This window comes from Tetrao urogallus (genome assembly GCF_951394365.1).
Source record: "Tetrao urogallus genome assembly, chromosome: 2".
Lineage (NCBI taxonomy): Eukaryota > Metazoa > Chordata > Aves > Galliformes > Phasianidae > Tetrao > Tetrao urogallus.
Window position 1 is genome coordinate 62,037,534 of NC_136814.1, and position 13,831 is coordinate 62,051,364.

General features: G+C 38.8%; 1 protein-coding gene across 1 annotated transcript in view; it reads left to right on the forward strand.

Annotated features, from left to right (window-relative positions):
- CEP85L (centrosomal protein 85L) overlaps window positions 1-12,741 on the forward strand; it is a gene marked incomplete at both ends in the record, with an annotated part of 110,612 nt that extends 97,871 nt beyond the window's left edge. Inside the window, 6 exons of the mRNA XM_079550192.1 lie at window positions 166-320; window positions 1,942-2,059; window positions 2,398-2,448; window positions 10,629-10,736; window positions 11,090-11,303; window positions 12,578-12,741. Of these exons, the coding sequence (XP_079406318.1) occupies window positions 166-320; window positions 1,942-2,059; window positions 2,398-2,448; window positions 10,629-10,736; window positions 11,090-11,303; window positions 12,578-12,741 (810 nt within the window). The remainder of the gene's footprint in view (window positions 1-165; window positions 321-1,941; window positions 2,060-2,397; window positions 2,449-10,628; window positions 10,737-11,089; window positions 11,304-12,577) is intronic.
- Window positions 12,742-13,831: the final 1,090 nt, after the last annotated feature.

The window sequence follows — 13,831 nt, forward strand, 5'->3', positions numbered from 1 at the left end:
AAGTGTTTCAGCGTTTTAGGAGACTAAAACTAGTAGCTATAAGGTATTGTCATACTTACATAACTGTGATGGGGCTAAGACTATACATAGAATAAGTGCCAAGCTGTGGCCTGCTGTGAGCTCTTCTGATATGGCCTTGTGTCTGATTAATGTAACCTGTGTTAGCTGCAAATTCTAGAGGAGAAGAACAAGCAACTTCAAGAAACTATGACTGAGTTGGAGAAGAAACTTGGAGAAGCTCGATCTCAGTGTAGAGAGAGAGAAATGCAACTGGTATGTCAGAAGAAAAAAGAAAAAGAGCTGGTTACGACAGTGCAGAGGTATGAACAGCTGCCTAAACTGAACCCTGGAGATGTGCTTTACCAACTAATATCAATATATAATGTTTTGTTTTGTTTTCCACTTACGCTCTATTGCAATATTAAGGATTTTGTGGCATAAGTTTATTACTCTGCAGAATGGCTGTGTAGTGCAGTAGAAAATCCAACAAGAGTTGGTTTGTATCAAGTTGCAAGGAATACCACAGAGAAGTCTGTTTAGAAATTCCTTGCTCCCGTTTCTGAAGATGTAGGACACCACCATAGTGGCATCACAGGCTGCTGCCAGGTAGAGGATAGAGTAAACATGTTCAGCAAAGGAGCACTGTATAGAAACTGTCGGCGTTCCTTCTTTGTAACTAATCTTGTCACAAACTGCAGAAAAGCTCCTGTGGATATTAGCTGAAGGGTTTATCAGTTAAGGGTCAAAGATTTAAATAAACTGTAGCTGTCTCTTATCTTTTCACTGAATCTGAGGGATACTTACAGAGAAATGTAGCTGTTGCTTGTCTGCTATCATTGAACTTGTAGGACTGTATTTGAAAAAAGCAACAAAGCCAACTACAGTAGGGCGGGTTGCCCTGTGAAGATTCCAGATGAAACTTGGAGATACAGTGGTACGTTTTAGATCAGCAGAGATACAACATTTTGTTTAATAACAAACAAACAAATAAAAAAGGTAGGGAGAATCACTTTCAATATTTTATGTGGATGTCACTGCAGTTCAGCGTCCCACCCTTGCGTAAACATGCATGCCATAGCAGTCTGAAAGTGTTTCCATGATGAAAGGCAAGCTAGTGAGGACATCTTGCCAGCCAAATTGTTGACACATTGTTTCCATCTTACCAACCAAAGGCCTTTTTTCTTTGTGCCCTCATAATCTAGAGGGGGATCATTTTGTCTTTTCTGAAAGCCTACAAATAGCTGAAGTGACCCTTCGTTTCTAAATTAGGCAGCAAGATTAATACTAATAAAATCTGTGTTCTTTCTGAGTGAAGGTGAGCAGGCAAAAGCTGTATGATTCTGGGAGCTTGATTTTAGCTTTGGAAGGCCTGAATGTTATGCCTTGGTGTGGAAGCAGCTGGCAGAAATGGCTTCATGACTCCCTGGCAAGCCAGATAAAGAGGGTGTGCAAGGTGGGCTGCCAGTACTCAGTGCTGCCTCAGATTCTGGATTCTGCTTTGGATCACACATGCTCCTGTGACAAAGTTGGATTTTTAAGGCTCCTGTAACTTGGAGAAGCTCAAAGACTGCTCTGACCAGTGCTGGTCAGCGGCACAGAGCAGCTGTGAACTTACACAAAGTTTTCCTTGGTCTTATCTGCCTTCTCCTTATGCCATACTGCTGGATCTGTGCCCTTCTGGAGATATACCGTGTTTGGTCCATAAAATCATTTTTACATAAGTTGACTGTAGTCAGTACCACAGGTACTTCAGTCATTTAGGATTTCTGTATCACTTATCCACTGTTGGTTTGCTCATTCATTAGGCTGGATTCTGCTAGTGTTATGATTTTGCAGTTCTGTTTGGAAAATGGTGAAACTTCCTCTTTTTTTGCCAGAACATAAAGCTTTTCTGCATTTTCTCAGTACAGTCAATTTATTTTTTTTTATATTGAATGGCAGCTTGCAGCAGAAAGTAGAAAAGTGCCTGGAAGATGGTATTCGCCTTCCTATGTTGGACACAAAGCAGCTTCAGAATGAGAATGAATGTCTCAAAGAAAAGAACGAGAAGGCCAGTAAGGTTAGTCTGCAAACTGTATGTGGTATTTTTGACCTTGAATCCTGAATTTGCTTTTTGTTTGTTATTTTGTTTTTTACTTTAGGAACAATTATCTCTGTAACAGATTATACATTTATTGCTAAATCAGTTTTTTCTTCAATATCTGCTTCTGTTCACTGGAATTATTTTGTATTTATTTCCAGTTGTATGAGAGTTAAACTCTGTCTTGTAATTTGGTTTTTCAAAGATAGCATGTAAAATCTGTGGCTGCACACCTCTAAGTTGATCTAAAGAAAAAAAAAAAAAGCCACAGGCTTTAGAGTCTCAAGCCTATTAAATTACTCAATTTTATATTCTAGGTCATAGACAATCAACAAAAACAGATAGAGGGACTGATTTTAGATATCCAGGTAAGAAAGAGAGTTTATTCTATTTACTCTGCCCATGTTTACTTCATAAAGATGACATCCAAATAGGATGTAAAGACAGAAATACTAGAATTTAATCTTACAGACTGTGGTCGGCCCATGTTCTCTTTATAATGTATTTGTTACTGAAGTTTGTAGGGTTTAACACTCTTCAGATACTTATAAAGTGGTAAGCTGTTGCTATATAGCGTTTTTATTCAGCTGGTCTAGTAGATGTCATATCAGAACTATGTATTTTAAGTTTGGGAACTGCATTTTGTGAAGCATCTCATCAAATGTTGGGACTCAAATGATAATCCGAAGTACAAAAAGTGACATTGAGCTTCACTACTGAGATCCCTAGCAAAATGAGTGCCTTTTTATACCATGCAATTTCACAGAGTTAAAATGGATTTCTCTTCTGACATATTGCTCACTTAAGTGTTCTCTTGGTGGATCTTGGACACCCAGGATAGAGAAGGATTTTTCAAGACATTAGAGGTTACTAGAAGTCAGTTGCTGCTCTGTGGATCAGATTAACACATCAAGTTCTTGATCCTTGAAAGGTGCTTGGTGACCAGTGTTTGTTATGGAGAAAAGGAAACATTATACAGGATATAAGGAAGAAAGTACGATTAGCTCTAGAAGAAGCTGAACATTAAAAACAATAAGTAAACATCTGTTGTCGTTAAATATTGAAGCCAAATTCAATAAATTCTAGTTTCTGTGATCTTCCAGATTGGTATTTGTCTCCAGATTTCTTCTTCCCATATTCTGCAGCAAAAATTAAGTTACAGGCTTGACCCCTGAGGGTGAAGAGGGTATCTCTACTCGGGCTCAGTGTGCTTTAGGTTTGGGAGAAGCACAGAATGGTAGCTGAATGCCTTCTCCTTCTGAAGTGGAAGGGAGTTCACTATGGAGATAGAATCCAAGTAACAAAGAGATACAAAACTGCTTGCATAGCACTTGATAGGAAAATGTGCTTTCTTACTTTCACTTCGCACACTGGAGCAGAGTTTTCTTATTTGTATCTGCTGAAAGTAAGTTGTGCAAGTAAACACCAGGTTTGGTGTCTATTGACAACAACATTTTTGATTAAGTGAACTACAATATATTAAATATATCTGGAAAAAAGCAGTATGGAGTTGCAACATAAAGTATGTCTGTTAGCTGAGAAGCAGAATCAGGCATCTAAGCTCTCCTTGGTTTGAGGACAACAAAATCTATCAAATGGTTATGTTTGCACAGAGCAGCCTGCCGTATGTGGAAATTATGGCGCAGGCAGATATACTTTCATTATTCAAGAAACAAGGTCACAAACTGAACTCCATAACCTTCTCAAATTCTCCGTCCCTCTCCATAATTCAGTTTAGATTGTTTTGTTGAAATACGCACGTTATTTTTCACCATCCTAAATCCTTTTGTATTTCCTAAATTCTCTAATCTTTTTTTCACCACCACCTTTATCTTGAGACTTAGTGATTTCAGTAGCCGTTTATACAGACGTTTTTATGTGCTTATTCTGAAGATCTTCAGGGATCTGTGACTGGGAAATGCTGAGTAGCTGTAGCAGACTGTGAACAGAGGAGTGTTCTATTCTCTGGGACTTTCTCTTAACTTTCCCATTTTGAGATGATTTGTATAAGGCCAGAAAATAAGATTTGGAAGTGGTGTTAGCCCTCAAATTACTTGCAGACTACAGCAGTTTCTTTGTATCTTTGATCCTCAATCCTTTTCACTTTTGTTCCATGGGAAGCATTGAAAATTAGTTTGTAAGAAATAGCAATCCCTTATTGGCAGAGAGATGTAATTCATCTTCAGTTGAAATCTTATTTTATTTCCCATCTTCTGCCACACTGTCAAGCTATGCTTGAGAATGTCTTTCAGTTTTTCAAGCTGAAAGAAAATATTCTGCTTCAGACAACAGTGAATTGAGCAGTACTAGCTTCTGTTTGCTCATAGTCATGATGGAGTGATTTTGATCTCTTCCTTATATGGTTTTGCTTGCTTGATTTTTGTTTATTTATTTATTTTCTCCTGACTGTGAGTGATTAAACTTCTGGTTGATCTTGACAAGATGTCATGCTGCATATATTGCACATTTTCCAAAGGACAAAAATGACAACTGAGAGTGGTGTTTGCTTTTTAAATAAAATATTCCTTGTTTACATGATTAATTTAGATATTGCAAAATTAGCATTTTTTGTACAAAACAGCTAGGAATCAACTTATATGGTGTCTGTGTTACCCAAACTACATCTGTCAATCTTGTAAGTCATAATAAACCCAATTTATGCCAGGGCTGGAAATAACGCCAAGTTGTAACTTCAGAAAGCAAAAGGGAAAAGTAAGGATGGGTTATAGAGGACTCTCAGAACTGTGAGTATTGGGAAGTCATAGCACTGTGGGATCTAGCAAGCTGGCCAGCATTTGTGCTTTTCCTGAGCTTTAAGGTAAGGATAGCATAGAGTGATAGATGTTAGGTATGCCTCTCAGAAGTAACACTTATTTCCATTTAGTAGATGCTGTTAGGTTGCACAGTTGGTAAGCTGACCATGTGCGTGTTATTTTGAATATTATTGAAAGGTGATTTTAGAGCAGCTTGCATTGCAAGTTCAATGACAGATGTAATTCTCAAAATATACTGGGAAATGTAATATTTCTGAACTTGTTCTACCACCATCTGCCCACCCTAAGGAAGGCTACACAATAGAATATTTAATGTCTGTCGCTGACATGGACTTGAAACATATATAAATAATACTTCTAGTGCATGTGCCATATTGGGCTTGGGGTGTCCCTGAATTTGCTCATGCAAGAGAAATGCAATAAAGACTGTTAAAAAGTGAAGATACTCAGAAAATGGAAAATCAGTGTTGGGTACCTGTCCTTATCTTGTTGCACTGTTCTCCTTGTCTCTAAGCAACTTCTGCATGGCTGCTAACTGCACAAGAAGTCCTTCAGTCTGACTCAGTATGGCCATTTTTCTCAGTAGACTGTTTTTAAAATAAAATGAAGGTGATTGTTCAAAACCTCTGCATGTTACACTCATCTTCAAGCGCAACAAAGGAAAAGCATCAAGCAGAGCTACTTCCTGCCCTCTCTTGGCCCGCAGTGTTTCCTTTGACATGGAGCCATGATCCTTTTTCTTCCTCCCCTTCCTTTGTAGCATGAAGCTGTGCTTTCTAGCCACTGCTTATCTATAGGATGCACACTATTTCAGCACTTCCTTGCTAGGGGCATGGTGTGGGTGAACTGAGAGGCACATCAAGCATGTGGAAATGTTCTAAAAACAAGTAGCATTTCTGGGTTCTGCCTTATGATTCCTGTCACTTATGATGAAAAAAGAAAAGTATTTTCATCTAGATTGAATGTGTAAATTTTAACACCATTGTTTTCTGGCTTTGAAGAAAGTGTTTTGTTTCTTGTGCACCACTGAGCTGAATGTCATTATTGGGAAATTTTCTGAAAGCTGCACACCATTTTCTCCATTTTCTATTGGCCCTGCCCTGCTTCTCACTATTTCCCACCTTGTCAGCAGTGTTCCTACAGCTGGCTGGTCAGTTAAAAGGCTTCTCCTTATGAAAGCCACAAATGTGGTATAGGGCCGGCCTCAACGCATAAACATAGTTTCCTATGTGTTACAGTCCACAGTATCAGTACCTTGAAAGTTCCATTCTTCATGCCATTTAGGAATAGCTTTCGCATAAGAGTAAGTTTGGCTTTCTTCCCAAACTGCAATTGAATCATAGAATAAAGTATCCCAAGTTGGAGGGACCTACAAGGATCATCAAGTCCAAATCCTGGCTCCACACAGGACCACCCAGAATTGAAACCCAGTGTCTAAAAGTGCAGTCCAAATGTTTCTCAAACTACATCAGCTTGGGGCTGTGACTGCTTTCCTGGGGAGTCTGTGCCAGTGTCTGACCACCCTCTGGTGAAGAGCCTTTTCCTAACCCCCACCTGACCTTGCCCCAGCACAGCTCCATGCTGTTCCCTCGGGCCCTGTTGCTGTCACATTGAGCAGAGCTCGGCGCTGCCCCTTCGCTCCCTGCAAGGAGCTGCAGCCGCCATCAGGCCTCCCCTCAGCTGGTTCTGCTCTGGGCTGAGCATACCAAAGGACCTCAGCTGCCCGTCATGCACCTTGCATGAGGACCACTAGGTGTTTCACCATCCTTGTAGCTCATTTTCTGATGTTCTTTAATAGTTTTATATCCCTCTTGAGCACACCATCATATTGCAACAATTAAAACACGTATTTTACTCAAGATTGACTTTGATCTTTCTGTAACATTTTGTTTGAGCTATGACATAGAATTCCCTATGACAGAGTTCTTTGTTTTGGAAGAGGAATACTTAGGATTTTAACTACAGAGATTCAAGACAAACCACACTTCCCAAACAGTGTCATTCTATAAATTGAGATCCATTGGTTTGTAAAACATTCCATCTCCTCCTCCCATCGTGGTCTCTGGTTCCACTTTGTGGAAGGTTACATTCAAAACTGCCAAAGCACACACTGTTGTCACCAGTGCACCAGCTGTAGTTTGAGCATGATGAGATTGGATTTGCATCCAGTAATTGACACAGGTTTTACACATGAATATGCTGAGCTAGGAGTGGAGAAGACTCTTCAGATGTAATGTTGTAGCACAGCGTCAAATCTGTCAGTAATTAATGGCAAAAGAGGATTTTTTTCATCGTGAAAGATGAAAAAGTCAGGAATACATATCAGCAGTAAACTTTACAAGCATTCAACCTTTTGGCTTGTTTGGGGCTTGCTTGGGGTGCACTGAATGAAGAGAAATGGATTATATTGGGCTGTATATAATAAATACAATATAGTTAATATAAGTAAGTAACAAAACATTTTATTTTTTAATATGTTTTATTAAAACACAAAAAGAGCAACAAAAGCATGAAAATAGTGGGATATTTGACCTTGTTTTTTGTGAAACTAATGCATCGGTCTGGTATAGTGGAAGTAGTCGCAATTCTTAGTGAGCTCTCAAGATGTTTGTTGGAGATTTCTCATGAAATTTTACTTTTCCCGTACTTCATCCTTGAATCATAGAATTACCTCAAGGATCATCAAGTCCAACCGCAGCCTAACCATAGTACCCTAACTCTAACAACAGTTTTCTCTTGAAAACAGTTGTTCTCAAATGTGTGTAACTGCCAAAAAGCGATGACGTGAATAAGATGCGATTATGAACTGAGGGGTACTTTTCTTTGGAAAGATAGGTCTTAGAAAAGTCTGGTGGAGAAACATGGTTATATTTTTGAGTTGAATACCTGATTACAACTCTATGTATTCCATTTAAAAATTCACAGATAATATACATTATATCGACTTGAAATGGAGTCACAAATAAACAAAGAGGCAGATAATTTTTTTTCAGTATTTTCATTAGATTTCAGTATTTTCATTCAGTGTATTATTCAGAAACGTATTCTCAAATTCCTTTATAAAAACAGAAAGCACGTTTTTCGCTGTTCACAGGGCTGCGTTTAGTCAATGTATCAAAATGCATAAAATTATTTGCCATAGCTTGAGTGTGCCATAATTTAAGTTTCGTTTCAAATGCTGTTATGATTTGGAACATAGCACAGATGATTTTCTCTTTGAAGAAGTGTTTGACTCATCTTAATGAGTGGTCAAATCCGACAAAGGTGGTAAATCTGTGAGCCATTTTTCACCTTCAAGTTCTGGCAAAAATTTTCCTTTTTACTCTATAAATGACTTGATTTCATTTTGGAAATCACAAACTTTTTAGCATTTACCCCCAGCTTAGCCACCTTACTTCAGAAAACTAAATGATGTTCTCATAATTTGCATGCATGGTTTTATGAAACTTCTGGAATTGGTGATGATTAAATTCCTTGGACTTTATGAAATTCACAGCTTTTGATTTGCATGATGTTACCAATTTTTAAAGCTTTCGTGCATAAATTTTCTTGATGTAAGGTGCAGTGATATTTCATCAAATATGCAAGTGATGGCAAGTGCATAATCTAATGTTGACTCTTTAAGTCCCTTTTCTTTACCAACTGTCACCGGAGTGCCATCAGTAGCGTTGCTGTAATGAAATTTCTACTGCTTCATACAAATCAAGAGCTGTTGTTGTCTTCTAGTGGATCCAAAGAAGCCATTTCTTCAGTGATGTTCATTATCAATTACTCTAATGAAAAAGACAAGTTGAGCCTTATCTATAGCATCAATAGGTTAATCTGCTGCCTCTCAGAAGTAACACTTATTTCCACATTTAGTAGTTGCTGTTAGCATAAAATTTGAAATAGCACCTTTACTGTCCAAATTTCTTCTGCTAGATTTTCCCATTTCTTCAGTTTGCCTGGCTACGGTCTGGTGAGACAAACTGATTTTAGAAAAATCTGTTTTTTATCAGGAAAAATTGTATCTGCCACGCTTTCTAGGGATTGCATAATAAATTCACCATCAGTAAATGGTTTTGATTTTACTGCAATCAGATTTGGTACCACATAAAGTAGCTTTTGTAACAGAGTCTGTTGGAGTTGTAACTTTTTTTTAAGGATTTGTTGAGGTAATGGACTTTTTTTCAGTTCTGCTATTTTGTCTTTAAAAAGCATTCCTTGATATTCATCGAATCTGACAGCAGGTTTCTGCATGTATTGTCTTTTTCAAAGACAATCTCTGAAAACTGACGTGATTTCCTTACGAATTAAGCATAGTGCCATGTTATTTGCCTTGACAAGAAGGCGCTACTCTCTCTCTCTTTTTCATTGAACACTCTTCTCTCATCTACAGTTTTTCATTCCTTGGATTCCCTTTTCTTTTGAGACTACATTAGGTAGCTAGAAATATTATTGTCAGTAATCACTGCATTGAACTCACTAAGTGGCACAAGCGCATGTAATGTAGTACGTGTGGATTTCAGTTTGACTGTGTACGTGATGAGTGGAAGAGGTAAAGTTAGCACTGCACTGCACCCTCCCCTTGTCCTGGTTTCAGCTGAGATGATGGTAATAGCACACCGATGTTTGGCTGTTGCTGAGTGATGGGTGCGTGGCTGGGGCCGAGCCAGGCTGCTTGGTGGGAAGAACGGCTGCCATGATGGTGTGGGGCAGTGAATGGGCCGCAGTGTGGGCTGTGCTGGGCCATGTGCAGCCCAGTAGGTGTGGGTTGGGCATGCCTGCTATTGCACTGTTACTAGTATTCAGATAAGATGATTTGAACCTTCCCCTTTCTGAATTTTAGCAGATGACTTTGGAAACATATAGTAGAGTGAAGGTGTGCGTTTGACAGCTAAGGTAGCTGTGGCCATGCTGAATTCATTAAAATAAATAATAAATAAATAAATAAAAATCTTACAGGGAGTTGACAGCAGTTCTTTCCATGTTGCAGGAGTTGTTGGTTTATTGCTGCTTATCGCTGGCATGGAAGTCGAACTCAGAAAGCTCTAGTTCCTGAGTACAGCAGCATCTGAGAAACTTATTTCTGATTTTATTAATGATGATTGTAATTATTGCATCTGTTAAAAAAAAGACAATATAAACTACAAATAAATTATGTTGGATTTTTTTTTGCCTACAGTTGTTATTTCAGCAAAGTAAAATTGTAGTACCCTATTCTGATTTATGTTGTGTGAATGCTTTTAAAGAGAATGGTACACTGTGTCAGCTACCAGAGGCTTTCTTCTCTGCAGTATAATAAATTGAGTAGGTAGATACTATGTTCTGAAAGCTTGTAGGAACCCCTGCCACAGTCTTCATGGAAAAAAGAGGGCAAAAATACGTTCAGCTATAACTCTGAAATTGCATAAATGAAGTTAACTTGTTGTTAGTATGCTTTTTTCAAGTGAAATAATTTGGATAGAATAAACAAAATTGTGTGATTGTTTTAACCTTCCATACATCCCTTGTTATCCTGTGTTGGAGTAACATTTTGCATACGTGGTCTGTTTGCTTAAAATCAGATGCTAATACTTTAAAGAATTTCACAGATATTTGGTGCAGCTAAGTTAGTGTCCATAGAGCTCTTGGAGCCCAGTTGGACACTATGAAGTGGAACTTGGTAGAAATTCAGGTGTAATTCAAAAGCAATGAATAACAAACTTAGGAATTTACTGAGGATATGTTTTTTGTCAGCGCTAACCTGCAGTGTGAAAATTTAAAATGATTACCTGTGCTTTCTTTCAATTTAGTCTGTGCAAGAGAAGCTTTTGCAAGAAAAGAGGACAGTTCTGAAGATGACAAATGAGCTTGAAGAAAAAGAAAGAAATATAGAAGAGTTAAATAAAACCTTCTCTGAAGTAAGTAAAAACTCCAAAAACCCAATCCATGACCATGCCAGCTAAGAAGAACCTCAGGAAGTGATTACAGTCACTTGTGGTAGGGCTTTATGAGCTACATACTTTGCTGTGATACATGTTGTGCAGAAATATAATAATGCCATCCTTACCTCAAGAAGAAAAAGTTTTAAGGGTGAAGACCACTAAGAGCTGTGTAAAAGCTGTCTATTTGCTGTTCTTTGGAGAGGTCCAGCTTTTATGTATGGAAGTAACTATTTTTATTTAGTATTGCTTGTGGTTTGATACAGGAAATTTTCTGCGATGCTACATGCTGTAGACTAACTTGACTTTTTCCTTCTTTATTTCTCATGAAGAACCAAAGACTGACAGAAGAAAATGCTTCTCTGAAGGAGCAGATACGGCAGGTGGAACAGTCCCGACAACCAGTGTCTGAAAAAATGCCTGTAGCAGACCAGTTGTTCAAGGAGATGTCCCACTGCTTGTTTGAGTTGAAAGCTTTGTGCAGTATTCTTACCCAGAGAGCTCAAGGCAAGGAGCCTAACCTTTCCTTACTGCTGGGAATCAGATGTAAGTGATGTTATCATTCCAGTGCTTACTAGTGTTTTGGACACAGAATAATAGCAGTTTAGCTAAGTGGCGCTCTCTTGCCAGGTGGAGAGGATAGTCTTCCCATGACTGTGCAACCAGAGCAGTTGTGCACAAAGTATACTCCTGGAGCTCTTGGAAAGTGCTGAGCTGTTAGCACACCTGGGTTGCCAACTGCCTAAGGCTATACAGGTCTTTGTCAGGTCAGGAGGAGATGTCTAGATGTTCATACAGACTCACTTCTGGATATATTCATGCCCTTAAAAAGGAAAGGCATGTATCCGTGTGTCTCCCTTGTGATGCACACAGCAGTCAGCCCTAAGGGTTAATGGGCTTTTTCTGTCAAACATGTTTTGCCCTCTAAAATAACAAAGAAGGTGAGGCATAAGCAGGCCGTTTCTTAAACCCCTTGTGATCAAGTGATGGAAGTGTAAGTCTGCTGTTTGAACGTGTATATATCTGATTTCAAGGGGACAGTAGCTGTCTGTATGTATAAGCCTGGGTACCTGGCAGCTCTAGTTTTGATAATGTTAATTCCATATCCTTCTCCACTTCCTATACTGTAAGCCAGGAGATGGAAAGTACATCTTGATGCCAGCCGTTTAGAGCTCAAGTATAGTTTTTGTGAGGTTTTTCCTTTTAACAAGCTTAATGAACTTTTTTTTCCACTTGAATCTATCATATCCTAGTGCTTTCTGAATGTTAATTAGAACTACTCAGACCATTTGCTGAACTCTACCTTCAGCAAAGTAGGAAGGTAAAAGTGCAGTGTTCTGTAGGCACCACATAGATTCATCTGCACTGGAAACCTCTGAAATGCTGTGAGTGCACGTATACCTGTCTCGAAGTCCGTGAGATCATTGTCAGCCAGCAGGATAAATAGTGCAACATATCTGTAGTACTGTCTTGTAATCTTACATGGTCTCATTTCCCAAGCTTTTGTATCCCTCTTTACTGAGTGGCTAGAAGCTTCAAAAATTGTTATCCTACCCAACTTTTTCACTGTTTTTCACTGTTGAAAGTGATTAGTCATTTCTGAGTCTAGGTGCAGAAAGAAAAGCATGTCTTTCAGTAGAGCAGGGACTGGCTTTAAGTTCACGTGGTACAATGTTTTGTTGGCCTTTCGTCACACTGGAGCGTGGTTTTTCTTGAGTTAATTAGAGTGACTCTCCCTTTATTTCAAGAGAGGCTGACTGGTTTATGTATTCAGAGCACAGCTGTCAGAGCTTTAACCTTGGCTTTTGTTTTTTTTGTAGCACTGAACTGCTCAGCTGAAGAGAATGAAAATTATCACAGCACAGAGACTCTCTCGAAGAAGCTCTCAGACGTTTGTCAGTTACGAAAGGATATTGATGAACTAAGGACGATAATATCAGACCGTTATGCTCAGGACATGGGGGACAATTGCATCACTCAATGACAACGTTTCATCCAGTAGCAAATGACTTATTAAATGCTGCTGTGTCACAGGTCTTTGCATTTCTATTAAGGAGCCATATTAGAAGATAGCAACCACTGCACATGCCTCTCTGTGAGGATCATGCATATGTAATCTTGGGAACCGGGTGGGGAAGGGAGAGACATGGTTTGAACAGAGTGGTACAAACTTCAAGAAATCTTTCTTTTCTCCAAACTACTGAATTTAAGAACAAGCTGTGAAGAATTTTTCAGTTGGATTCTGTTTCCTTCATTGGGTTTCCTTTTATTGCTTCAACTAGTTTCTGGAATCGGAGCTTTGGAACAGCTGTGCTGCTACTACTCTCGGTCCTTTCCTCCTTCAAGGGTTTATGTGGCATTACCTGTGTTCTGAAGTCAGTGCAGAGAGTCAAATGACCTTTGACTGTATGTGGTGAAGATGGGGGCTTCTGAAACTTCACTTAGCTGTAGGAACTGCAGTCGGAACAGTCTCAGAACGCTGCAAACAGTAAATGCTTTTCAAGTTGCCTGAAGAATTTGCTACAAGAAGTATCTTGCTTTTAGTAATGAATGTTAGCTTGTTTGCTGAAGAATGGAAGAAAATCAACTTTCAATTCCTTTATGCACATGAATCCCATAAGATTTAAGCATTATCATATTGCTTTGAGGAATTTCAGTAACATCAAGTCTGTGACAAGCCCAGAGAAAATGGGAGGCGTGAAACTGCAGGGTAGTACATGGCTGTCCAAAAAGAATAGACTGTATTTTAGTGTTCGTACCATAATATTTTTTATTTATGTCACCTCCACTTCAAAATGTGGCTTCTCTGTATCTGTATCCTTGGAGACCTCTGATGAGGTTGTAAACAACCTCAACCATTCTTTACTGCAGCTACAAAATGAGTGTTAGGCATTTGACAAAGTCAGGGCTCAAAACAGAATGTCTCCACTTACCAGTATTAAATTCTCAGTTATGCAAGGACTGCAAAATTTTCCACGTTGTTTGGTTATTCTTGATTTCTCCTTTCTTGCAGGAAGAGGTTACCTTAAAAATAAGATCATATTCCATAGTTTGTTCCATGAGCATCACTTGTC